Consider the following 24,389-nt stretch of genomic DNA (forward strand, 5'->3'; position numbering starts at 1 on the left):
GCGCGAAAGAGGGGGAGGAAAAACAAAGGTGGGCTCTCTATTCTGCAAGTAACAGCAAGGACCAGTGAAAACGGAGAACAGAGACCCAGAGGCAAATAATTGACCGCCACCCACAATCACGCTCTTACCGCCTACACCCACACCTGCCAACTTGGATGTATGGCCACGAAGAAACGCTACAGAGCGGCGTCTCGCGCAGTGGGAAGCACGCAGAGGATAAGATGGTGTGAACGCGAGCGGTATCACTTGTTTGCTCGTTTTTACAGGCAGCATTAGGGGTTCTCATGGCACGATCTATTCTCGCTCCGCCTCCTCAGTCTGCGTCGCGTGCTTGGTCCGGACGGTTCTTGGGGCCGCCGGCCTGCTTCGCCACGATGATCTGGTTCACTGAAAGCACCGTGATTACAGTGTCGGTGGCTAGCCTAATTGCCCAGAGCTTGACCATGTGGGGCTCCACAATGCCAGCCTCCACGGCATCCAACGTGGTGCCATCGCTCAGATTCACACCCTGGTGCTTCTTTCCAGCGTTGTGGTCGGCCTCTAACTGCGTCACCATATCCGTACCGTTGAAACCACTAACCTCGGCAAGCGTGCGAGCCACCACCTCGAAGCTGGACGCATACTTGCGCACAGCGTACTGGTCGAGACCAGGGTTCGCTTCGGCATAGAGGGTAAGCTCTTTCTGCAGTTCCATTTCTACCGCGCCAGCACCCGCCACAAGTCGCTTGTCCTTCGTCAAAGCCTTGAACACGTTCACGCCGTCGTCGATGGCGCGCTCTACGTCATCCAAGACGTTCTGCGTGGCGCCGCGCACCACAATCGTGGACAGCTTCGAGTCGTCCTTGTCCTGGGCAAACGCCGTCACGTTCTTGCCACCAATGTCAAGCACGTCCACTGAGTCACACGCGCCCATGTCCTCCATAGACGGTGCGTCTAGGCGGGTCAACACGCGAGCGCCGACGGCCGCACAAAGACGACGAAGATCGAACTTAGATGGGACGCGCACCGCCATCATGCCGAGGCGATTGATGAAGTGCAGCGCCAGATCGCCAAAACTGGAGTTGGAAACGATAACGTTGGCGCCAGAATTGTGAATGTTCGAGATGATCTCCAGCATAATCTCCTCCTCCTTGCGTGAGTACTGGATGAGATCGTCGGCGTTCTCAATCAGCGCTGTCCCTTTTGTCTCCAAAGACGGCACGTCCACAGCGCAGCTGTACACGGCCACCTTGGCTTTCTTGAGGTGCTTCAGATTGCTCTCTGTGTTGCGGCCGATCACGAAGCCACGGACGAGCTTCGTGGAGAGAATCGACTCGCCGTCGAGCTTCACCACGCGCACGTTGTCGACGTTGAAAGAGCGAACGTTCGATGGGGACACGTTGATGCAGGCCTCCGCTACAAGATCCGCGAGGAAGTCCTCATATCCGTACTGCTTTGACGCAATCGAGGTACGAATCGCATCCACCACCTGCTCCTTGCGGAGGCAGTCATCGGCGGTCTTGCACACCATCGTGTCCAGCAGCTCCAAGCTCTTGTTGCCCGCCTTCTTATAGCCTTCGACAATCTCGCTCGGGTGCAATCCCATCCGCACCAGCGACTCCGCCTGCGAAAGAAGCTCGCCACAGAGTGTCACCACAAAGTTGGTGCCATCACCAACCTCCTCTTGCATGGCGTTGGCAGCCTGCACCAGCAGCTTCGCCGCGGGGTGCTCCACCTCCAGCTCGCGCAAAATGGTGGCGGCGTCGTGCGTGACAAACAGCTTGTTGAGATGGTTGATGACCATCTTGCACAGCCCGTTCGGGCCCATGGAGCTGCGCGTGATTTTCGACAGCTCGCGGCATGCTTCAATATTCTTCAGCACCGGATCGTCTAAGAACGTCGAGCCATCCTTCAGCATGCTCTGCGGGCCTGTCTGCATAAACGACATGGTAGCAAAAGACGGCTGAGAACAGAGAAATACGGGCGTGCAGGAATTCTGCGCAGGAGTCCTTTTGGCTTATTGTGATGAGCAATGGTGATGAAAAGCAGCTGTATGTGCGCAGCTACGATAGCACCTCCGGCGACGCGACAGGTAAAAAGAGCAGGCGATAGCTTTTCTTCACCGAGACAACGCCCAGTTCCCCGCACATGTATACACAAAGGGGAAACGAAAACAAAAGAGAAACGAGGGAAAGGTGGAAATTGAAGAGTGGAACAGGCTCTTTGCACCTTCTTTTCCCCTGCGCCAACGTTCGCGCACGTGTAAGTTACAGTGACAGAAACTAGCGAAATCCCGCGCTCGGTGGACGAACCGTAGACTGATGCACATGGCGAGAGCGACTACTTAACGGCACTGCCCATGAGAACCGCACATCCGGGCAGCTACCCGCCCCGCCCCCCCCCCACACACACACGCAGCTGCACGGTGAGTCCAGCTTCGTTTCAAAAGTCTAAGCGCATTTCCTAAGAGACAGGGAACACAAAAAATCACACATGAAGTGAAATGGTTCGTCGATGTGATCATGGGCATGCATGCATGTTAAGCGAGCACCTTTAGAGATGGATTAGGAATCAATTAAACAGTTTAGCCCCATAACAACTACTGCCTCTGTTTCCGAGCACGGATCTACACTGCAGAGCACGATGACAACTGTGAAGACTGTTGTCGAGACCAAAACTGAGCGTCACCGCCATCGCCACCGGTTCAGGATCCACGGAGACGTGCGACCAATGTACTCCAAAAAGCACGGGCGAATAATTCAGCATCGCAGCAAGAGTCCTCCCTCGCCATCTTCTAGTACTTCTCGCCACACAGTCACGCCTCCACTTTTCTACGCTTCCGCGGCGACTCTGCCGACTCCGTCACGGGCTTAAACTGGAAAGCGTGACCAAATATGGGCAAGCCCACGCGCTTGCTATTTGTACTTGTGGCCGCAACACGGATGTGAAGAATGTTCTTGAGCGGCACTGCGTCAGGGTGCTTGACAAACTTGTCCAAGAAGGCTATAATGTTCTCGACAATTTCCTGGGTCGAGAGCCCGGTGTGTCCCACGCGGCACGTGACCTGGTTGTCGCCACGGCGCGTCATCACGACAGTGTGCACCGCCTTTCGAAGCTTTTCCGGAAACTTGCCTTTGCTGCTCACCCATGCGGGAACCTTGCGGTGCTCAAGAAACTCTCCTGTCAGCTGCCGCGGGTACTTGGTGAGCCCGTACACAATGAAGTGGTCGTAGCTCTTGGCAAACGAACGCACCGCCACAGGGTCTGCCACCTTGGCCGCGAGTTTCTTGCTATCAATAACGCGCCTCACACGCTTAGCAACTGCATCGCCGTCCTCGCTCAGAGCGAAAACTAGGTCCTTATACTTCCGCTGCGGTGGCGGTGTGATCAAGCACAGAGTTCCGCTGACAACTTCGTGCGGCACCACGAAGTACAGTGGAACACGGTGCGCTGCAGGAGCAGCGAGAAAGGCAATTTGAACATCAACAGGCACGTTGTTGCTCTCTCGCACCGGCGCGAAAAGATCATCTACGTCGTTGCCTGACGTCTGCGCGGCGGTCTCTGAGGCAATAAAGGACACGAGCTTCTTTACAGCCTCCTCCGTTCGAACAAGAAAACTCATCCTGCCGCACTAGAGCACAATACCACTGAAGGTGCCGAAGACAAAAAAGACACGGAATGAGGTATATCGCTGCAGTTGTGCAAGGTGGGGCAAGCATCCAAAGGCGAGCCAGTCCGTGTGTGCCGTTCAAGATGTGTATGCGCCATATTTCGTGATTCGGATAGGAGAGAGACGTCGACGCACACACGCAGAAGAAGGAAATGTGGGAGAGAGAAACGGGAACGCGTGAAACGCGAGGGGACAACAAGGTTGCCGCCGAAGCCCGTCTTCGACTTTGCATCGGTCTCCTCTTCCACGGCGTGTGCTATGGTGCACTGTGTACACGAGCCACAGCGCACCATAGCTCCACAAAGGCGTGTCAGTGCACCGCACAATTAGTTTATTTCGTCACGTGCAAAGGCAAAACCACTTACGAAAAATAAAAACACTGTGCGATATAGCACACAAAACACGGTATCGAGAACGGTTCTTGTCCTCCGATCATGCACAGCGGTATGGCCGTAGTTCGGGGGTAGCCCGAAAGACGCTGGGAACAGAGGCATCCCAAAGGCACGCTTCGGCAGAGCCACAACAGATTTCGCTTACCCGCACACCCGCCATACACACACACACACCTTCGAATGTACCCCTATCCAGTCTCCCATTGTAGAGGTTTCACCGAGAGCGTCTCCTTCAGCGCAGCTTTGCACCGGGGCTCTTCTGCTAGCGCTGGGTAACGGGCACGCCGCCGGCACCCGGGAACGTGTACCAGTCACTCAGTTCAGTTTCGCAATCATGCCAGTTGGAAGACCCACGTGCACGACCGCCGAGGAGTATGTCTTTTGTGTTTTCTTATCCGTGAATGGCAAAACGCGCAGCGAACCACACGCGAACACGAGATCGCCATACACGAGCGTTCTGCCAAGCGTTCTAAAGGCAGCTGAGCTGCAGCGAACAGGAATCACCTCCGACTCGCTCTCGGACGAATCGGGGACAAAAAGCGACAAAAGCAACGCCCCGTCACTCGAAACTTCGCTATCCAGCACGCGGCCCGCCACAGTAATGTTACTCACAGACTGCGCGTACGGTTTCAGCTCCACTTCCGTCCACGCCGACCGTTGCGCCGACGAGCCGAAGGGCGATGTCACCGTGAGGTCCACCGGGCTGGGAATGAAGGCCGGTAAGTCCGGAACCTCGCGCTTCTCGTTTCGCCGCCCATTTCGCAGCTCCTTCGGCAGCTCCTCCCCATGCTTGGCCTTGCTATGCATTCGAAGGCCGTCATAAGTCGAAAAGCTCTTCTTGCAAACGGTGCACACGTGCGTCGCGGTGGGCCCCACCTCAGCCGGCCGGCTCGCGGAAGACGCTGAGAAAGAGGAAAAGAAGACGGCGTCATGAGCCTCAGCGCCGCCTGCCACCGCAGCTGCGTCCCTCGCAGCATACGGGGCTGCTGCCGACGAAGATTCGGTGAAAGGGCTCGGAGCTGCGGCGAACGGGGACGGAGTGAGAGCACTAGCAGCATCCACAAACGGTGAGGCCGGAGCCTCAAACGAGGCCGCCGATCGCGCGGCAATCCCGGGCTCGGCAGCGGCCTGATCTGCTGGTTTCTTCAGCGAGCCGAACGGAGAGAGCCCTTGCCCAGCAAACGGAAAATCCGTCGTCCCAGCAAAAGGCGAGTCGTTGGCGCCGGCGGCGAAGGGAGAAGAGACGACGCTGATCGTGGTCGACGGTTCCTCGGCGGCGCTCGGAGCTGGGGTCGTAGCAGGTGACGGAGTCTGCCCAAACATGGGGAGCTGTCCAAACGGCGTTACAGGCGCCGTTTGCTGCTCTGCGAACCCCACCCTCGGGGCGGTTTTTGCAGCGTCCTTTGCTAGTTTTCGGAGGAACGGGTTCGGGCACCGAGCAGGACGCAATGGACCGAAAGACTCACCACACGCCAGCGCAAACGCGTCACCTATACCAATGCTGTAAAAGTTGACCTCGTTCTTCGTGAGCGGACCACCCGCGTCGGGGGGATACGGGCCACCCTCGAACGGGTTCTCACCCTCCGGATTCATGACGCCGTACAACGGCTCGGCGCCGTCAGACGGGCGAGCGGCAAACACGCGCATTACCATGCTACTGTGAACAAACTGATCCCCCATACGCTTCACCCCCGTGTCATCCCATACAGAGAGCATCTTTTCCATCACAAGACTTGGCACCTCGCGTTCGGCTTGGTGAAGTGGCTTTGGTGCCGGCTTCTCACGGCGCGCGGCACGCTCGTGAGTGTCTGGCACGATCGCTGTAACGACGGTTGGTGCCTGCGGAGGTGCATTACGAAATACACCCACCGGTGTCTGCAACGCCTGATCCTCTCCCTGTCCCGGTCCAGCGCCTGCCTCCACCGTGCCCTCACCACTGTGCACCTGCTGAAGGTGCAGCTTTGCCGCCATCTCCAAGCGAAACGACTTTTTGCAAACGCTACAGTGGAAGCGCCGGTCCGGGACGGCACTTTGATTCCGCACAGCCCCCAACAGAGCGGCGTTTGAGGCACCTTTCGCGGAGGCGACAGCGCCCGACGCGTGTAAGGGCCAAGACGATACTTGGGGAAGCCGGCGCAGCGTGCAGCGGCTCGCTGCAGCAGCGGCCAAGACACCGATCCGCCTCTTCATTGTCATCACCTTCGGCGGGGAGGGAGGTCAGAGAAAGAAAATGCACGGAAGAGCGGCACCTCAGGTTAATTTCTGTCTTTCTACAACTTTTATCCAAAGGTCCAAACTGCGAACGTCGAAGGAGAAAATTGATGTGAGCAGAGAGAGTGCACGGTAGAGGAGAAATCAGGAGAAAACAAAGAGCTGCATGGCACAAGCAGCACCAGGCGAGCTCCCCCCCCCCCAACTGCCACTGCGAGACTTCGCGCCGAAAAACGCGACCCTGGCATAGAAGAAAAGTACAGAAGCGCAGCGGAAAGCGCACCTTCAAAGGCGAAAACTACTGCCCTCTTCCGCGGGAATTTTGGTTTGACCTTAACGACACTCTGTTGTCAGAGCTACAAAAACGCCAAAATGTCTAAAGAGCAGAAGCACTACCGCGCTCGAGCCACAAGAGCCGCGACTCCACCTTAAACTAGTTGAGCGACCGATACAATGGAGCCTAGTGAGTCCGTTACTAGCAACTCAGTGGTGGTGAAGTAGGTGCCGTGAACAGGCACATACCTAGGTTTGTGGACGAGCTTAGATACAACGTGGACGAGCTCCCCCTCTCTCAGATTTGCGAAGCAGTATCCTGCCATAGCCGCTCCTCGGCACCGCAGGTGAAACACCTGCTGCGAAGCAACTGCGCGCAGAGTTGGAGGCCACCGCGCCGGGATGCCGCACTCCGTCAAGAGCAGCTTGCATGACCACTCCGGTTCTCCCTGGAGAGCCCCGCGACTAGGGTTCTGAATAACACCGACGCACGCATGAATAGAGAGCTCGCCCATCGAAGAAACCGCCGCACTACCTTGCAGTAGTGCCCTTGAGAAACGCATTTTTCAATGCCACCTGGTGCACATGCTCGCAGAGTCACGTTGCACGGCTATCATCGCGCCCACCGTGTACACGCAAAGGAAAACCAATAAGAGCAAAACAGAGTAAGAGAAAAGGGAAAGTAGACGAATAGCACAGAAAGCATGGCAACAAACAGCGGAGGCATTGCAGAGAAGACCGATGTCATTCTCATGGGCCACCAGTTCCTTCTCGCGCAGTTAAGAGTAACCGCACTTACGCTGAAGGCGCGCGATAAGCGCCGGGAACACATAATGTCGACCGCTACAACCCCTCGTCCCGATAACACAGCAGCGCCACACAAGTACCGTATATCCTCAGATTGCATACAGAAAGCACGCTCGATGTACCGTTCCGGCATTGACCATCGATGAATACTTTCCCTTTCTGTGCGATTTCCTTCATTGTTACAAAGCCCAAAAATTTAATGACCGACAGAGAAAAGACGCACGTCCTTGTCGTAGCGCTAATTTCACTATCCTGTCCATTCTCCAATTTTTCCTTCTCAAAATTGTGCCCATGAAAACGGCAGTCAGCGCACGCATCGTTAGCTTTCTCTACTCTTTTCACATCGATGTTGCTAGATAGGGCGCAGGTTGGCAAAGAGCTGTCGACAGAACGCTTGCATGGACGCCAACACGAAGAAAGCAAAGCAAAAAGAAAGGGAAAAAAGAAGAAGCGCTAGCACTCTCTTGTCCTCCCCCCATATAACGAACAAGTCTAATCCTTGATAGAAACAGCAAGGGATGGCAGGGCAGCCTATAAACGCCACATCCCTTGCAGTCCTACAAATCTTCCTCGTCACTGTTGCCGGAGGGGCCGCCAGATGGAGCGGCCGAGGCGGTCAGGTGAGACTTCACAAACGCCTTGATGTCATCCGCAGTGCGGCCTCCCTCGTACACGATTGGCGGCTTGCCGGCGGGGATGAAGTAAATCGTTGGAAACCCGGACACCTCAAACTTCTCGCGGTCAAAGTCGTTCGTCGTGGCGTCCATCTTTGCAATGATCACATTCTCGGACTCGAGACTCTTGGCCACTTTCTCGTAGACGGGGTGCAGCTTCTGGCAGTGCCCGCACCACGGCGCGTAGAAGAGCAGCATCACGTTTTGTGTGCCGTCCGTGTACTTCGCAAAAGTCTGACCCACCACCGTCGTGAGGCCGTTCACCGTCTCCTTAGCAGGAATCGCATCGGACATCAGGGTCTGCTTCGTCTCGCCTTTGATGTACTTCTCCACAAACGCAGCGACAGACTCGGCGGTGACTGGGGTGTACGTCTCCATCACGTGATGGCGGCGCTCGAAATCGACCACAAACGCCGGGAACTTCGCATCCTCAGGAATGCCCAGCTGGCGCGAGACGGGGCGGTACTGATCGCCGTCAATGAACGTTAGCAACACCTGCGAGCGGTACTTCTCCGCCACCGCCACGAGTGACCCCTTCAGCGCAGGATCCGTGTTCTTGTCGACGAACACCCACCCAAGAGGCTTACCCTTGTTCGCTTCCATGTACTTCTGAAAGCTCTCCTGGCCCAGCTCGCCAAAGTAGTCCAACACAGCAGTCGCGAGAAAGCGCTTCACCGACTCCGCCGTCATCGGCGCAGCGCCGGTGTACGCCTCGCGCTCCGCATTCTTGCGATACACCGTAACCGACTCCATGGCATCATTCGGAGATATGGCTGCATCCGTCACGAGCACAAAGTTCATCTGCGTGCGGAGAGAGTCCGCCACCTTGGTTATCATCGACGCCATCTCCGAGTCGGCGCTCGCTGTTTTCACCACACACACCGGGAAAGTCTCCTTCTTGAGTTCCTCCAGCTCTTCAGCCTTTGAGATGGCCTTTATCGATGGACCGACATGCGCCTTCATGTACGACGCGATGCCGGCAGCAGTGCGGGGGCCATCGTAGTCCTTCACTTTCTCACCGTTACGGAAGATGTACAATGTGGGGAACCCCTTGATTTGGTACTTCTCAGCGAGGCTCTCCTCTTTGGTGCAGTCGACCTCTGCAAGGGTCGCGATCCCGGCCAGCATGTCAGCGGCCTTTATAAACTCCGGAGCCAGTGTCTTGCAGTGGCCGCACCACGGAGCGTAAAACTTGACCAACGTTAGATCCCCGCTTACGATCTTGTCAAAGTTGTCCTTGGTGGCCACCTGCACCTCTGCGGATGCTACGCAGAAGAGAATCGCGCACACAACAAAAGCAAGGAATGAGCGCTGCATTTTTCTTTGCAAAAAAAAAAACAGTATCAATACGAATAGGATAAAGCTGAGCGCTGCACCGAAAGCAAGAGCCGGGAATGGCGTACACGTTGCCAGTAGGCAGCAGCTCACAGCAGACAATACGGAGAGAAAGACACATTGCGCGCCCGCACAAGAACGGAGAGCGCAGAATACACAGAGAGACAAGTGTGGGCAGAAGAGAGCAAGACAAGAGGACGAGAAACAGTCACGAGTTTGTAAGACAGGTTGAAATGGCGCGCACGTTTACATTCTCCGCCACGACGAGATGACGTTGTGTCGCCTTCAAGATCGTACTTGTCCGTCAGGAAAAAGTACTGCCGAGAACCCCAACCTCATTAACACGTTGCACAAGGCTTCAGACATGTCCTTTTCTCCTTTTACTGGCATCCTAGGGCATTTCAACCAGAAAGGGAAAGGAAGCTGGGCACTGAGAGACACACTGGTGCACATCGCGAGTGTCACAAGACTCACTTCGTGCTGGGTATCGCGTTTACCATGAGAAGCGTTCAAGTCATCCGAGCACCGAAGAGAAACGCGCCGACCAAATACGTGCTTCCTTCAGAGATTTTACTTCGTCAACTACATTCTTATTTATCCATAGCTGCGTAGAAATTAGAACGGCACACACCACGCAAAGTAGGAAACTAAGATTTAGTACTAGTTGTGAATAAAGTATGATAAAAACAAATAGCAGCACAAACGCGGTACGAAAAAAAAAAAGAGTGGCTACAACAACAACAGAAAACGCAGCAATCACTCGCTGGCAACCAAGTACGATGCTGCTTTCCACGGCATCTTTACTCACTCATACCATTTTTGATGCGTCCCCGTCTGAAATTGCAGGCAACAGTACTCAAATTGCGGTGCGAAACAGTACGTCTTCCGCGATGCCACATGGCCGTGATTCGTTACCAGACGAGAGCCACAACAGAGAGTAGAAAAGAAGGGGAAAAGATAGCAGGAAGTGTTCTCTTTTAGTAGACTTCTCCCCGAGGTTCGAATGAAAAAGGAAGGAATTAAAACAAACCGAGCGCCTCTATAGCTTGTGATCATCTCGGCCGAAATTTCACCCACACGGGTATTTTACCTAAGTAGGAAAAAACAACACTGCCTTCTTTTCTTTTCCTTCCCTACTGGAACGTGCTCCCGCTAGGACACGACAAGCCGGAACGTCCAGATTGCGCCACTCATTCGTGCAGCTCTGCATCGGATCTACCTCCCGTTCTTGGTTTACGCTGAATTCAGTGCAGGCGTAGTGGAGATACGGTACAAGACGTCAAAGTTCATCTTGGTGATCTTCCAGACTCCTTCCACGTGAAACGGCAGCCCATTGTCCTCCGAGAACTTGCGCAGAATGCGCCGCACCTCCGGGTACCGGTAGCGGGGAACCATCGGAAGAAGGTGATGCTCCAGCTGGTACTGCATGCCCCCAAAAAACCACTCAAAAAAGGGGTCGGAGCAGTGAACGCCACGGGTGGCGCGATGCTGATCAACAACGTAGTTGTACGGTTCGTCATGTTCGATCATCTCCTCTGTCTGGTGGTTCACCGTCACCACCACGGCGACAAAAAAACCACCAAGCAGCACGCTGCCCAGGGAAACCTTCCACGGCAACAGCGCCAACCACAGGTAATTGAGCGCCATCAGCGAGAGTTCGAGCCTGTTACCGCTTTCGAGTGCAAACCGCAGCGACTGAATTCGCCACGAAACGTACAAGAGAGCGTACGCGGCAAGGTAGAACGTGTACTGATACTGCCGGCACGCGGTGTCCTCGGATACATCCGGCACCCACAGGAACAGGGCAGGCTCGTTGTGGATGTCCGCGTCCATGCCTTTTCGGTTCACAAAAATATGATGACTGTTGTGCTTGTTTGACCACCACTCAACCGAGAAGGCATTGATTATGCCGCCACAGGCTTTGGCGAGGAAGCGGGCAAACTTGCCCCGAGCATGCGTGAAATCATGCGCAAGCCAGCCGCCCTGCTGCATGCCTAATCCAATCAGAAAGGTGGCCAGAAAAGGACGCGAGTAGCTCAGGTACGTTCCGACAACGCAGAGCACAATGACGGGCATAATGTTCCGTGCAAAGTCGATAATCCACCTCCGCTCAAACCACCCCTCGCTTCGCAACCGCTGAAGGAGCTTCTCGAAGTTAAGCGACACCTGATCGCGAGGTTCATCGCCTTCCTTGAGCGGCAGCGCCTTCATGCGCTTCAGCTTCTGAATCGCCTCCTTCGAGTGCAGCGAGTAGAAAGCATCTGTGGCATCCTTTCCATGGAACTCATCACACATCTGCGCCCCACCAGGGTGCGAGTTGCGCCAGGATGTGCAGTCGTACCAATTGTCGTCAATGCGAATCACGCACTTCGGCAACGAGCTGCGGTACTTGTACGGGGGAGTGAGCTCGAAGACCATATTCGACGTGTTGCGCGGCGCTTGAACACCTTCTGTGAAAAAAAAAACGATCGAGTAACCAATGAAAAAAAAAACGAAAGTGTGACGAGATTAGGACAAAAAAATGAGAAAAAGAATAGAAAGCACCCTTCGCTTTCCATAGCACAGGTACCACAGTAAGAAAAGGAGGAAGAACAAGTATATAGTTGTCAGCTAAGCTGGCACGGCTGAATCACCAGCTACGCAAACGACCTCGCCAGCACGCCGCCAACAGCATAGGAGACAGATTGGCAGGCGCGCGAGGACGACATCTGCTGAGAGCACGCGTGCTCGACCTCTTCCTCGTCGTCAACCACTGTCGCACGTAAAACACAAGAGGACACGTCCTCCAGTGGCATACCTTCTTCTTCATGCTTTTGTTCTTGTCGCTGAGGAAACAGAGTACGCCAGAACGATCAAAAGCAAGTTCAGCGCGCAGACCTTGCCGCAAACAAAAAAAGAGATGGATGCAGCCAAAGAAGGATACTCGAGCAGATTGTGTACAGTTGGCAGTGCTGACAAGGAGATCATTGGATGCAAAAGATGATCTCCTGCGTCAATGCGAGCCATCGAGCGATCCAGCAAGCGTATCGCAGAGCTGTTTTAAGTCCTTGTTCTCCTTCTCGAAACGTACGGTCTCATCTTGGTAAAATAGAATCTCTTTGCGGAGCTTAGACATACGGGTGTTGTACATGACCGTATCTTCGTCAATGCTGCCCTGCACCTCCTCCGTCTTCAGCACGTACATGCGGCGCTCTGCGTTCGCCTTCTGAATACGCTCGCGCAGCTGCAAGCACTCCCTCTCCGGATTCATCGAAATGCCCATCGTCTCGACGGCCGAAAGAGCCGTATCCCGATCCTTGATTGCCGACTCCGTAGTGTATTTGGTGTCCATCAGAACATCTGCAATCTTTCGGTTCGCCTCCTCCAGACGCTCTATTTCTTGCAGCAGCTGGTGGCGCTCTGCCTGGATGCGCTGGGCAACATTTAACAACTCCCTGTTGTTCGAGTCCGCATACATGCTCACATTCCGCGTAAACTCCTTTCGCAGCTCCTCAATGCGACGCTGTTTCAAGTCGATAAAAGAAGCCATCTCCCGCTCTTTCTTCGAAAGCAAATGGATCGTGCGCTCGCGCTCGCGCGACAGTTCCTGCACTGTCTTGAGAAGCTCCTGTGCCCGTGTCTCCTCGCCGCCGCTCGGGCCGTAGACTTTCTTCTTGAGCAGGCTTTGAAGGTCGTCCAGCATTGACATGAGGCGTGCCACCGTGAGACGCTTCTGCGCGTCCACTTTTTTCTCCTTCAGTTCTTTGATGCGCGAAGAAACCTCACCGATGTCAGCCTCAACACCCTTTCTTTCCTCGTCCGCTGCCATTAGCTGGCTAACATAATCTTCGCGATTCGACCACATAGACTCGCTACTCTGTGTCTCACTGTTTTCAAGCACCTGTTTCGCCCGGGATGCAGTGCGATACGCTTCGTTAGCGGCCGCCCTCGATTCTTCCTGCGACGTGGTAGCGAGGTACGCGTTCGCCAGATCATTGTTGAGCTTCTCAGACTGCTGTCTCTTGCGCTGAAGCGCCTCCTCCTGCAGCACAAGCGAATCCTCTAGCTGCTGCAGCTCACTCCTCAGCTCCTCGATAGACTGTTGCTGCCCCGTCGTCATCTTCCCGGCACCGCAAAAAGAGAGAACCAAAGAAACTCAGCTCCAACTATAGTCAACGGGAAAATATATAGAGAAGCCCAGCCTTTGTCTGCTGGTGCTCTACACGTGAAGGCGAAGACGCGTGTATGTTCGAGACGCAAGCGAAACGACAAAAAAAAACGATTTCAGGTGTGTGCTACTCTCGATGGCTGCGGGTCAATGAAAACTGATTTGCGCTTCCACAGGTGCACAATGCTTTCCAGCCACGAGAGTACGCGGAAGGGGAGGAATGGTGGCAAGACAGCAAAGGAAAACGGACAAGAGAAGAGCAACGGGATGTAAAACAGAGACGAGCGCCCAGACGCCGCGGTAGGAAGGAGATGAAGAAGGCGAGGTGTAGAGGCCGCATACCGCGTAGTCTCGCTTCATCAGCGCCGTAAGTCACGGCGATGAGGGTTCCCAACCGTCACTCCTTCTCCACAGAGATACCTGCTGCGCATGACGCAATAACGACGCACACAAAACAGACCCGTATCGGCGCGAAGTGATTTGAAGCGCCACGAAAACTAAACATATTATTTATTCGTTTCTCCCACGTCGAAATCGGTGGGCAACTGTCCATCTGTGACTACGATGCGCTCTTTATATGCGACCGCTGTTGTGACTCCTTCACCTCTGTCATCGACGTCGTCGTCTTCTGCGTCATCGCCGGTGCCGCCTTCCGCGGCAGAAGAACAAGAGCGTAGTAGAAACCAAAAAGACACCTCTGCTCCTCCTTGATATCGTACAGCATGCTCTCACGAATCCACCCGTGATAGTCGTGCGCAAAAGACATACTGCTGTTTGTGGCTTTGCTGAACCACCGAGCCAGCTTGATTAGTTTCGGGTACGTTGACTTCCCGACATCCATGACAAGAAACATCCCATCCTCCTTTACGTACTGCGCTGCGGAATCGAAAAGATTGCGGGCCTTGCTTTCGCTCTGGTTCAGCAGCTCGTCACGAAGAAGGACGCAATCGTACTTTTGAAAGCCCGGTAACTGCGTATCTGCACGCAGAACAGTGGCAAAGTTCACCGTGCTGCCCACCCAGTTATGATCGTTTCGGATCATAAAGTCCAGCGTCATGGCACGCCGCCGTTTCTCCTGCTCAGTTTCTGAAAGCGCCTCATCGATACGGTAGTGACCGTCGTCTACAACCTTCTCCTCGATTAGAAACTCAACGCGAACAGCCTTGGACATCTCGTACAACGCTACGTCTTTTTTGTCATAGAGCTTCGGAGAAAGGTCAAGCACCTTCCCGTGGCAATAGTTTCGGTACACCCGGCGAACACATCGATAAATGAGAAACTGTGGAAGGGCGCTTATGCCTAAGAAAACAGCGACACTGACGATGGACGTCACTAAGAATCGATTTCTGCCCTCGACAATCTTGTCGTACTTTTCCTTTGGTACCTGGACGGGCTGGTAAGAGCCAGCAGCTGCGGGTTCCAGCTTGGGCCTCGCACTGCTGCCGCTTTGAAACATTGTATTTTGCCTTTATGCGCCGAGGCCCGTATCGAACACGTGTCAAGAGCAGAGCGCATGCTGAGGCCAGAAGGTGACACAGACATAGAAGTGAGAGGGAGAAACAGAAAGGTAGACCGTAACGATGATGGGAGCGCGCGTCAGAGAAAGGTGCTCAAGATCCTCCGCTGTCGAAGGAGCAAGAGAAAGCACAAAAAGAGGAAGACTACGCCGCCCCCCTCCCCATCCCAAAGAAAGGAGAAGGCGTGACGATAAGGTGCGCCGTCTCGAGAAGCCCTTCAAAGCGAGCTCTGAGACCGTCATGCACTCAGCTAGAGCACACAAACAACGCGCTGCAAACTGGACGAGTGCTGGATCGGTCACCGCGACAAGTGCCCATCGCCGAAACCCACTGCCGCTGCAGCCCAGTAAATCTCCAGGCCGGATAGAGAATGGCGACGTGGCAATGCGCGTCACGCCGCACGACTTGCTGAACATAAAAACAGTTTTAGACAAACGTTATCTTAAACAACCATCCTCAATCATTACATTGCACTCAAGACACAGCGTTTTTAAAACAGGTAGAAAAAGGGCCGACCTGAGACAATCACAAGAACAACGAACCGCGTGCCACCCGAACAAAAAAGGCTCAAAACAGCCCTGTAAAAAAAAAAAAATGAGGCGATAAGCTTGCCGTGTGCTTTCCTTTTTCCCTTTTCTTAGCTGTTAATCACACATTTCCGCTGTCACCCGACTTGCGGCATGTAAACGGTACTGTAGTGACGCTTCTTTTTTCGCCTTCGCCTGCCCCACGTCCACACCTTCAGAAGTTTAGCGGCCACCACGGCCACGTCCGCCAGCCCCACGCCCGCCGGCACCGCCCCTACCACCGGCCACGCCACCGCGACCGCGGCCACGGCCACCGTTCGCACGAAGTCGGCTCTCGCAGTGCTTCGCCAGGTTGGAGATGCTCTCCGACGTCCCCTTCACCAAGTGCTGGAGGCGTGTCGCGTTGTTGCGGTCCAGGTACAAGTACGCGTCATCGCGGTCCCAGTACGCGCTCAGCGTTGTGTTCTCTGACAGTATTTCGTTGACTGCACGACGCACGTCACTTTCCTCCATGTCAAACTTGATGGCCAGGTTGACGACAGACATGGTGGAGAAGTTCGTGCGGTTCGTGTAGCAGAACACGAGCAGCGCGACCTCCTTCAGGCTCTGCAGATACCGTTTGCGCGTCTCCTTGCCCGATGGAAGGGTGTCGAACGTGGTCATCGCCTCCACCTGCTCCTTTGCAGCAATGTAGTTGCCGGCCTTCAAGTGCTCGTAGGCAACGGCCACCTGCTCCTTGAATGAGAACGGCTTTCCCATGAGATCTGGGGTACGCGTGACCGTGTTGTACACGTAGCGCTCCATGTGGTTGCGCTCGTACGGATTCTGCGCCTCCATCTTCACGCCCATGAGGAGGCCGGAGAGAACGGACGCAAGCTCCAGCTGCGCGACGGGCATGTGCATGTGGGGAGGAAGAAGCAAGTTTCGGTACTCCATCTCCGCGTGCTCGTCATCCAGCACCGACTTGGGCGGCGGCGACTGGCCGATCAACACCTGGTTCGACCGGAGACCCCAAATGGTGCGCAGCAGTTGGTGCGCCGTAGGGATATCGCCCGCGATAAACGCGGCCAACCCGAGCTGGGCAATGGCCCTATTGAGCAGAATAGCCAGCGGGGCATCGGAGACGGCGATGCTGTTGACCACGCCTGTGCGAAGCAGGTAGTCGCGACCCTCGCGGTACAGGCCGCACAGACCGTACTGGTACGCAACGTGGCACACACCCGACGCTGAGAGCGCAACACTGGGCCTCAGTTGAAGGCTAAGCTTGTGGAGGGCGCGGACGGTATCGAAGACAGACTCCGAGATGATGGTGAGATTGTCTGTCGACGAGAGGGAGTCGTAGAAGAGCTGGTGGGCCTCCTGACGGCGCTGGCCGAGGATGTCGAAGAGGATGGAAATACACGCCTTCGACGGCTCAATCCTCTTGCGGGCCTGATAGTAGCCTAGGGCACGATCAGCGAGCACGGCAAGTTCGTTTTCGAAGGTGATAATCTTAAGGTACTCCTGGCTGGCCACCTCCTCAAACTTTGACTTGTTCACTAACTCTGTGTGAAGGTACGTCAAGAAGCCGTGGATGCCGCCAGGCACGACAATGTTGCGTGCATTCACCGACGAGGAGTCCTCGACGAAGCGGACGTTAGCAGCGGCGATCATGCGGCTGAAGAACTTGGCCCCCCACTTGAAGGCGCGCTCCCACGTGTCGGAGCTCACCAGAAGCTTTCGGCTGTCGCGGCGCAGGACAGTCGAGACGGCGATACCCATCGCAGAGATCTCCAGGTTCGTGTATCCCTTGCGAGCACACGCGCGAATCACCTTCTCGACCTTGCCCACCAGGTTCACCTCGCGGGAGCCGGAGATGTCCTCGAGGATCTGTGCATATTCGGTCTCCGTCAGCTCCGCACCGGCATCTTCGTCTTCGTCCTGCGCACCGTCATCGATCTCTGGGCCCTTCGCCAGCTCCTCGAGCTCCTTCTTGTAAAGCTTCTCCGTCACCTCCACCAATGCGACGAGCTCCTTCAGGCTCTTGAACTCCAAACGATTCGCAAAGTCCTCGCGACCCTTACCCTCCAGATGCTCCGCCAAGTTCGGCATGTCCTGAAGGCAGTTCTGCAATCCCTGCGGCGCCACCTTGTACTTGCGCACAAACATGTGTACCTCATCGCACATGCGCTTAAACGCCTCGAGCGCCTCGCGCCACGATTCATTGCCGGCATTGTAGTCAAACGTGTCGCACAGCGCTTGAATAGAGTTGGCCGCCTTCTCCTTCTTGGGTATCACCTCCTGGCGCTCCTCCAGCTCTTCCTCATCGGTCCACTCAAACCAGAAAGGGTTGATCTGCGCCTCCGGCACCTCCTCGCGGAGCAGGCTTTTATCCGACTCGCTGTCGCTCTCGCTAGAGCTGATCGCGAAAAAATTCATCTTTTACGGGAAACAGAAAGACGCGCGGTTCACAGGTGAAAAAATATGAGTGTTCTGCATGTTGTACCAAAGTGTAGAGAGAATGCATGCAAAGAGTGTGAGAAGGAAAAAACAAAATGCAGAACAACAGTGCAGAAGAGCGAGAAGATATTCGACAGACACGATGCATCTCCACCCATGCATACCTTTCGTGAAACAGGCCTAAAGCGCGGAGGCGCAAGAGCCAATCTGTGGCGTACAGACCAAAACAGTCCGAGTGCCGCGACTTCTCGGAAGCAAATATAATGCCAACGTCATATTTTTTTTTCGTTCTTCACACTAAAATAGTAAGTCATGGTCGTTGAATAGCAGAACAATACCGCGTGTAACACACACACACACGCAAACAAAAAAGGCTGCACTGTTATCGAGCTACGAGCTCAACTATCTCATCAGTGCGTCCATCATTTGGAGAGTGCTGCTTACACGCTTGCGTTCATCTGCAGCAGCACCGCACTCCATCAAGTTCTCCAGCGACGCTCTGATACGGCGCCACGTGAGTCGCAGCTCTGGAGCATGCAGAAGCTCTGCTCCGTGCCACTTCACCACGTCATGCAGTCTTGCAGCAGCCACGAAACATTCCTCGGTGCGTAAGCACTCGCACAGACGCGGCACATAACTGGACACCTGTTCTGGATGCAACGACGCAACCTCATCCTCCGTCAGCGCCAAGAACGACTGCTCGGGGGTCTCGAAAAACGTTTGGTCCTCATCGCGACCCCGTTCCGTTGGGATTAGCCACGACTGAGTTCCACCCAAGAGGCGCACTTGGTTGTTGAACAGCAACACCGCCGCCTTAAGCTCACATGCTGCCTCGTCCACGCTTTGGCGATTCGCCTTCTCGACATCCCCGATGCGTCTCAGCAACGTGGCTGCATCCATCTCTCCTTCTTTGTGTTTGTGTAGTTTTCTCGCCGCTTTGCGGGCGTACGTGGGGGAGGGGGGGGGGAGGGGGTCGGACGGCACACGTATGGGGCTGGCAGAAGACTCTTAGACGAAGACGGAAAAGCAGCAGAGAGAAAGTAGTGGAACGTCACGAGAGCCTTCGCAGATAAGAGACCAACACGTCAGTACCCCACCTGCTGGGATGGGACAGCAGTACATTCTTCACCAGCTTCGTATCCTCAACAGACTCTGCCACGACAAAGCAACTGTTCACCCCCGCCGATGTGACGGCGACGACACCGGCAATATGCTTCAGCTTCACCACCACCGCCAGATACGGCGTGTTGCGCACGAGAAGATACTTTGACGGCTTTGTTGACACAATGTACCCACGAATCGGTGAAGCCGGGGGAGGTGAGACACTCAGGCACAGCGCCCGTCCAAAAAGCGGAAAACCGTCGAGCGATATCAACGCCTCCTGTGCCGCCGACGATTCTGTAAAGGAGATCATCGCCCGACCCTCTCGCACGTCCACTACAATGTCCTCCACAGATTGCACCCTCTCGAACACCCGCAAAAGCGTGCGCCGAGTATGCTCGACTCCGACGGGAAACGTTACATTTGTCACCTCGATAAACTCCATGTTGTCCGCGCCTGTGCTTCTTGATCTGCTGCAGGATAATTTTTCTCTTCGACAAGTAGGATGCCCGCAGGGCCCTGCAAGCGACGAACCAGACATGAAACGCACCCCACAACCACGGCTATAAGGGTCACGGCCGTTGCTCACGACACAGTCCCGAAGCACAGAGAGCAAAGCAGAAACACCATCAGGAAGAGAAGTTGGCACAGAGAGACAATATCAGAAAGCAGAGTTGACCATCAAGCCTGAAGAAACATGCCGAAAAAGCGCATTCTCACCCGGCAAGCTGCGGACTTACGAGTTCATACGCTGTCCATAACAAGACCACGTTCCCCACTAACACTCATTTCTCTGTTCTGTTTCATAGTCGTTGTTGGCCTACCTTATCGTATTTCACACACACACACACACACACAAACAATAACAGTCATCAATCCTTCACGATGGCGCGCTGGTCCAATACAGCTTTTCAGCCGCAAGGCGCCGCTTCAGGAGTTCCAGCTTCTCCGAGGCGTTAACCACAAGGAGGGGCCCTTGCTTACCGACGCTAAAAAGAACATTCAAGTCCTGCAGCGCGACCAGAACGTCTTCGACAATCAGACTTGACACCTTGCTCAGCTCCCCCAACGTCACCGGGGAACCTTGTTCACTGAGCGCGAACACGGCAAGCAGCACCTCCTCACGCCAAACTTTACGAAAAAGAGCATTGCCGCTCTTGCTAAGCGGGCGCTCAGGGGTGCCGACCATCCCCTCGAGCCGTGCAATTTCATAGGACAGTCGGACAAGAAAGCTACCATAGCCTTTTGATCGAAAAGGCGGCAGCACCATCACGCACGATAGCGTGTTCACACAACTAGAGCTGCTCATCCATTCTTTGCTAAAGTAGCCCACAAAGTGAAACCCCTCATCATCGACCTCGAACAGCGCATTGAACGAGAAAAAGTGAACATCATCTAGTGTCACCTTGTCGATGAGAAACAGTTTTGATAGTAAGCAAATTCGTCGTGCCATAGCGGCACAATGTGGCTTTCTACCATCGAGCACAAACACACAAAGACGACGCTCCTCGTCTCTATAAATCTCATCGCCCGGGATCCAAAATGCATTACTACAACGTTGCAGATGCTGCTGTAAATGGCCCGCATGTGCAAATGTGCACAGGCACGAATCGCAGAGGTAGATGGTGCCTCTGTGGTTGGACAACGAACATGCAGTGTGCTCAGCCACACCACAAAAAGAGTGGCGCGGTGATACAACTTGCACGGAAACGACGTTCATACCATCACGCCCACAGTCGTCGAATCCGGCACTAGTGTTCCTTTCTGTCCTGCAAGAACCGAAACCGTGAAAAAAGGGGGAAGAAGCACAGAAGTAGGGCAGCAAGCAACGAACACACACCACATTCATCCCTAAAACGCGAAGGTTTGCCAGTGCACGTCCCTGCAAGGGAACACATGACTATCAGCATACTTTGAGCCTTCCACGCCTCTGCTAGAAGCGGAACTCTTGCCACAAGTCCACTCAGTGTGGCAGAATCCTGGGAATAATAAAACAAAGCAATCCCTTACCGAGAACACCCTACCACGGAAAAAGCGCGATTATAGCGGATGGCAGAGATGCGCACAGCCCTGCCACGCTCTTCAATTTTGATTTCATTTCTCTGGCGGGTCCTAGTATAAAATCCAGAAAAAAAAAACATGAAAAGCACGAAGGCCAGTCAGCACACAGCCAAACGTCTTGAACACCTACAAACCTGCATGAAGACAGTGCTACAATGCACTACTACGTGTTTTGAGTTTGTTGGACAAGTCCCGAATTCTAGCCAACAGAAGTCCTAATGATGGCCGAGGTCGACCGCACCAGAGGCCGGACGATAAACGGCCGGACCAGCAGCGTAACCCTCACCAATATCGAAGGAGAAGTCCCACGGCTTTCGGTCCTGGGAACGCCACCCGTAATCCAGAGCGCTGGGGCCTCCCCCGGAAATATCATCCAGCTTTGACCAGAAGCCGTCCATCATGATTGCGCCCACAAGTAGGAACGGGCCGGTGCAGCAGACGACCATCCAGTAATTCTGGCCGGGCTTGTGGTACACCTCGCTCGTCCAGTAGCCGACGCCACGTAGACCAAAGTTCGGGCGCGCCTTCGCCTTGCTGTTGAAAGCAAGCAGATATGTGCGCTTGCTAACGGAAAGCGCTTGGCGAAACATCTTTGATGGAATGATTTAGAAGAACGGAAAAGTGCGTGTACTACCTGCAGGGCTCATGATCGTAAGTAAAGATCCCGAGGAGGTGATACCACCACAAAAACATATACGTGTTTACACATCAATGCCGAAGAAAGAGAGATGGAGTAAGGGAGAGAAAAGATTTGCATTCGAAGACAGAGTACGACGGGCAGAGAGCTCCACCACCTCAGCTTTCCTGAGAACCAATCAAAACAAGAAACACCATCGAAAAATTTCGACAGCGCCATCAGTAATCCCGGTGGGAGCGGGTTCACCACAACTATCTTTCACTTCTCAGCGCGCACATCGATGCACCACGCTAAATAACAGTACAAAGATGTATATGTCGATCTTGATTTCTCCTTTGTGTGTCATGCTTCTCATTCGACCCCCAGAAACAAAAAGCAAAAAAAAAACGAGATGAAGCAAAGACGAAATCTAACCCTTCCGGTAGAAGTCTATCCAGTATACAGAAAGGAAAAGAAACACACCTGCCTTTCCTTGTTCAAAATCCCTCCAACGTCCCTCCGAATATTTTTTGCGAAAATAGCGACTAGGTGTCTGATATGGTTGACTGGAGGATGCTAGGCAAAAGGAAGAGAGAAAAAAAATACAGCATGAAACACAACAAGAAAAAAAAGGCCCAAACAAGAAAAACTGAAGCATCGAGACAAATAGACAAAGGAAAGAGGAAAAAGAGAAACAGGAAGGGAAAAGCACGCATTTTCCTGAGAGAAAGCACCACGAAGTTCTCTGCTACCGCTCCACCAGCATTGAAAACATACTTTGGTGCAATCGAAAAATCATTCGGCTTTTCCCTTTCTGATCCATGTTACAGCAGCAGTGTCAACACAAACTCCGTGAAGTTGCATTATTCTTGCGTTTCGACTTTGCAACGAACTCATCTTGAGTGTCGCACCTACAGGTATGTTTCCGGACAACAGGAAACATGTACAGCAGGGTCGACCTCAGAGATAAAGAGATCCACAAGAGAAGGTTGGACCGTATCTGGCTTCCTGTTTCCTCTATACATACACATGAAGAACAAGCCAGCGTGCATACCTAAAAGCGAAGAGCAAGGAGGGTGCCAAACACACAAAAACGAAGCTAAGAAGCACAAAGAAAAAGGCGTCGGAACACGCAAACACAAACAGAAAAGAAGAACCAATAATAAAAAAACGTTCACGATGCGACGGGCTAAGCCGCGCTGCCAATCACCTTAGTCGTGATTGCGAAGTTTCTCCATCCAGATACGGCAGCCATATTCGCGGTAGAGTTCTTTCAGAAGCTGCACAAAATCAATCCGTGTCCGTGCCTCGTAATAAAACGTCAGCTTCTTCTTGTCAAACTGGTACTCGGCATACGCAATCTCCATCGGCAGGCCATGAGAGCGTGCCTTTGCCTGACAGAAGGCAGCGGCCATCGCCTCAGCGTCTTTCAGATCGGTCGCCCAGTAGTCCACTTCGCGTTGGGTGGCATGACGCAAAATACTCCCGACAGGGCCGGTACGTTCCACGTAGGTTTTTTGAGAGTTTGTGTTGATGCGGATCACAACCCCGATATCGATACCTCGGTCGCCCTGAACCACGACGTATTGGCCTTTATCGACCACCATCGATGACACATATTCAGCTTGGTGGCACTTGAACTGCACAAGTGTGTTGCAGACCGGTGGACCGCCAGGAGGAGGAGGGGCGCGGTCCTCTTTTTCCTGAAACAGTTCCTGCACAGGCAGCGTGCAAGCATCTTCCATATCCGCCATCATTTCAGCAGCGGAGTAAGTGCCTGCAGGCAAGCACTGCCACTTGTACGGGTTGTGTTGAGCAACGCTTTGCCGAACAGTTGCAGGGGATACATGCGCCACGTTTGCCGCCGCGATCTTCCCCTTTGGAGGTTGCGGGAGAGACGCCTGCACATTGGTGATATCTGTCAGCGTGGCAAGCATCTTGTAAACAAATGTATGTATGAAAATGAAATGGTCAAAAAGACGTGTGCGTGTATGAAAACGAAATCAAACAGTAGAACTGGTACAATCGTTGAAATCTAGAAAGGTACAGGGAGTTACAAGGCGGAAAAGGATTAGAACTTGCAAAGCCAGGGCGCCTGTAGACCGCTCTGTAACCATGCATCTACACACTGTGAGTTGCGAGAAGATGAATAGCGTGACGGACAAAAAAAAGAAGAGAGGGCAGAGGGCACGAGGATAAAAAAGGCGCATGAGGCGGGCTGCTCAGCAGAAGAACCACAGACGCTGACTTGCGCCCCTCAAAGGATGCAACTTTGGGTCGCACCACCCTTTGACATTGGAAGAAATGATGCCATTGGAACATCACCACGCGTATATACGCATCAGAGTAGAGGTTAACTACTCCACAAAAAAAATTAGCACAGCATACCAAAGTGGAAACCAGGCGACCAGCTACTGCTGTCCCCTCTGCACCACAACGGACAGTAATGCCTATTTGCATCCGTCATTTTCCTCACCGTGAGGCGAAGACACATGCTTTTCTTTATTTTTTATCACTCCATTCCGTCCAGATGCGCAGACACAGCAGCAAGCGTAAAAAAAAATTCAATCACGCTAACATGCATTCTTGTACAAAAGTGCGTCGACACGCTAAGGTCTACGTTTGTTCAACCACGTCATA

General features: G+C 53.8%; 13 protein-coding genes across 13 annotated transcripts; all 13 read right to left on the minus strand.

The window, feature by feature from the left end:
- Positions 1-313: 313 nt before the first annotated feature.
- LDBPK_367240 (chaperonin, putative) lies at positions 314-1,927 on the minus strand (the record flags this gene model as incomplete). The annotated part of the gene is made up of 1 exon (XM_003865786.1): positions 314-1,927. The coding sequence occupies one exon, from the start codon at positions 1,925-1,927 to the stop codon at positions 314-316; it is 1,614 nt and encodes a 537-aa protein (XP_003865834.1).
- An 867-nt stretch (positions 1,928-2,794) lies between these two features.
- Positions 2,795-3,601, minus strand: LDBPK_367250 (hypothetical protein, conserved; the record flags this gene model as incomplete). The annotated part of the gene is made up of 1 exon (XM_003865787.1): positions 2,795-3,601. The coding sequence occupies one exon, from the start codon at positions 3,599-3,601 to the stop codon at positions 2,795-2,797; it is 807 nt and encodes a 268-aa protein (XP_003865835.1).
- Positions 3,602-4,356: 755 nt separating this feature from the next.
- On the minus strand, positions 4,357-6,237 carry LDBPK_367260 (RNA editing comple protein MP63; the record flags this gene model as incomplete). Its single annotated transcript, XM_003865788.1, has 1 exon — positions 4,357-6,237. One exon carries the CDS (start codon positions 6,235-6,237, stop codon positions 4,357-4,359), a length of 1,881 nt encoding a protein of 626 aa, XP_003865836.1.
- A 443-nt stretch (positions 6,238-6,680) lies between these two features.
- Positions 6,681-7,088, minus strand: LDBPK_367270 (hypothetical protein, conserved; the record flags this gene model as incomplete). The annotated part of the gene is made up of 1 exon (XM_003865789.1): positions 6,681-7,088. One exon carries the CDS (start codon positions 7,086-7,088, stop codon positions 6,681-6,683), a length of 408 nt encoding a protein of 135 aa, XP_003865837.1.
- Positions 7,089-7,889: 801 nt separating this feature from the next.
- LDBPK_367280 (protein disulfide isomerase) lies at positions 7,890-9,323 on the minus strand (the record flags this gene model as incomplete). The annotated part of the gene is made up of 1 exon (XM_003865790.1): positions 7,890-9,323. One exon carries the CDS (start codon positions 9,321-9,323, stop codon positions 7,890-7,892), a length of 1,434 nt encoding a protein of 477 aa, XP_003865838.1.
- A 1,251-nt stretch (positions 9,324-10,574) lies between these two features.
- On the minus strand, positions 10,575-11,759 carry LDBPK_367290 (delta8 fatty acid desaturase-like protein; the record flags this gene model as incomplete). Its single annotated transcript, XM_003865791.1, has 1 exon — positions 10,575-11,759. The coding sequence occupies one exon, from the start codon at positions 11,757-11,759 to the stop codon at positions 10,575-10,577; it is 1,185 nt and encodes a 394-aa protein (XP_003865839.1).
- Positions 11,760-12,333: 574 nt separating this feature from the next.
- On the minus strand, positions 12,334-13,440 carry LDBPK_367300 (hypothetical protein, conserved; the record flags this gene model as incomplete). The annotated part of the gene is made up of 1 exon (XM_003865792.1): positions 12,334-13,440. One exon carries the CDS (start codon positions 13,438-13,440, stop codon positions 12,334-12,336), a length of 1,107 nt encoding a protein of 368 aa, XP_003865840.1.
- A 607-nt stretch (positions 13,441-14,047) lies between these two features.
- LDBPK_367310 (hypothetical protein, conserved) lies at positions 14,048-14,944 on the minus strand (the record flags this gene model as incomplete). Its single annotated transcript, XM_003865793.1, has 1 exon — positions 14,048-14,944. The coding sequence occupies one exon, from the start codon at positions 14,942-14,944 to the stop codon at positions 14,048-14,050; it is 897 nt and encodes a 298-aa protein (XP_003865841.1).
- Positions 14,945-15,754: 810 nt separating this feature from the next.
- LDBPK_367320 (eukaryotic translation initiation factor 3 subunit 8, putative) lies at positions 15,755-17,950 on the minus strand (the record flags this gene model as incomplete). The annotated part of the gene is made up of 1 exon (XM_003865794.1): positions 15,755-17,950. The coding sequence occupies one exon, from the start codon at positions 17,948-17,950 to the stop codon at positions 15,755-15,757; it is 2,196 nt and encodes a 731-aa protein (XP_003865842.1).
- Positions 17,951-19,022: 1,072 nt separating this feature from the next.
- Positions 19,023-19,517, minus strand: LDBPK_367330 (hypothetical protein, conserved; the record flags this gene model as incomplete). The annotated part of the gene is made up of 1 exon (XM_003865795.1): positions 19,023-19,517. One exon carries the CDS (start codon positions 19,515-19,517, stop codon positions 19,023-19,025), a length of 495 nt encoding a protein of 164 aa, XP_003865843.1.
- A 435-nt stretch (positions 19,518-19,952) lies between these two features.
- Positions 19,953-20,792, minus strand: LDBPK_367340 (acetyltransferase, putative; the record flags this gene model as incomplete). Its single annotated transcript, XM_003865796.1, has 1 exon — positions 19,953-20,792. The coding sequence occupies one exon, from the start codon at positions 20,790-20,792 to the stop codon at positions 19,953-19,955; it is 840 nt and encodes a 279-aa protein (XP_003865844.1).
- Positions 20,793-21,348: 556 nt separating this feature from the next.
- Positions 21,349-21,723, minus strand: LDBPK_367350 (cytochrome c oxidase subunit I; the record flags this gene model as incomplete). Its single annotated transcript, XM_003865797.1, has 1 exon — positions 21,349-21,723. One exon carries the CDS (start codon positions 21,721-21,723, stop codon positions 21,349-21,351), a length of 375 nt encoding a protein of 124 aa, XP_003865845.1.
- Positions 21,724-22,960: 1,237 nt separating this feature from the next.
- LDBPK_367360 (hypothetical protein, conserved) lies at positions 22,961-23,686 on the minus strand (the record flags this gene model as incomplete). Its single annotated transcript, XM_003865798.1, has 1 exon — positions 22,961-23,686. The coding sequence occupies one exon, from the start codon at positions 23,684-23,686 to the stop codon at positions 22,961-22,963; it is 726 nt and encodes a 241-aa protein (XP_003865846.1).
- Positions 23,687-24,389: the final 703 nt, after the last annotated feature.

Source organism: Leishmania donovani, chromosome 36 (genome assembly GCF_000227135.1).
Source record: "Leishmania donovani BPK282A1 complete genome, chromosome 36".
NCBI lineage: Eukaryota > Euglenozoa > Kinetoplastea > Trypanosomatida > Trypanosomatidae > Leishmania > Leishmania donovani.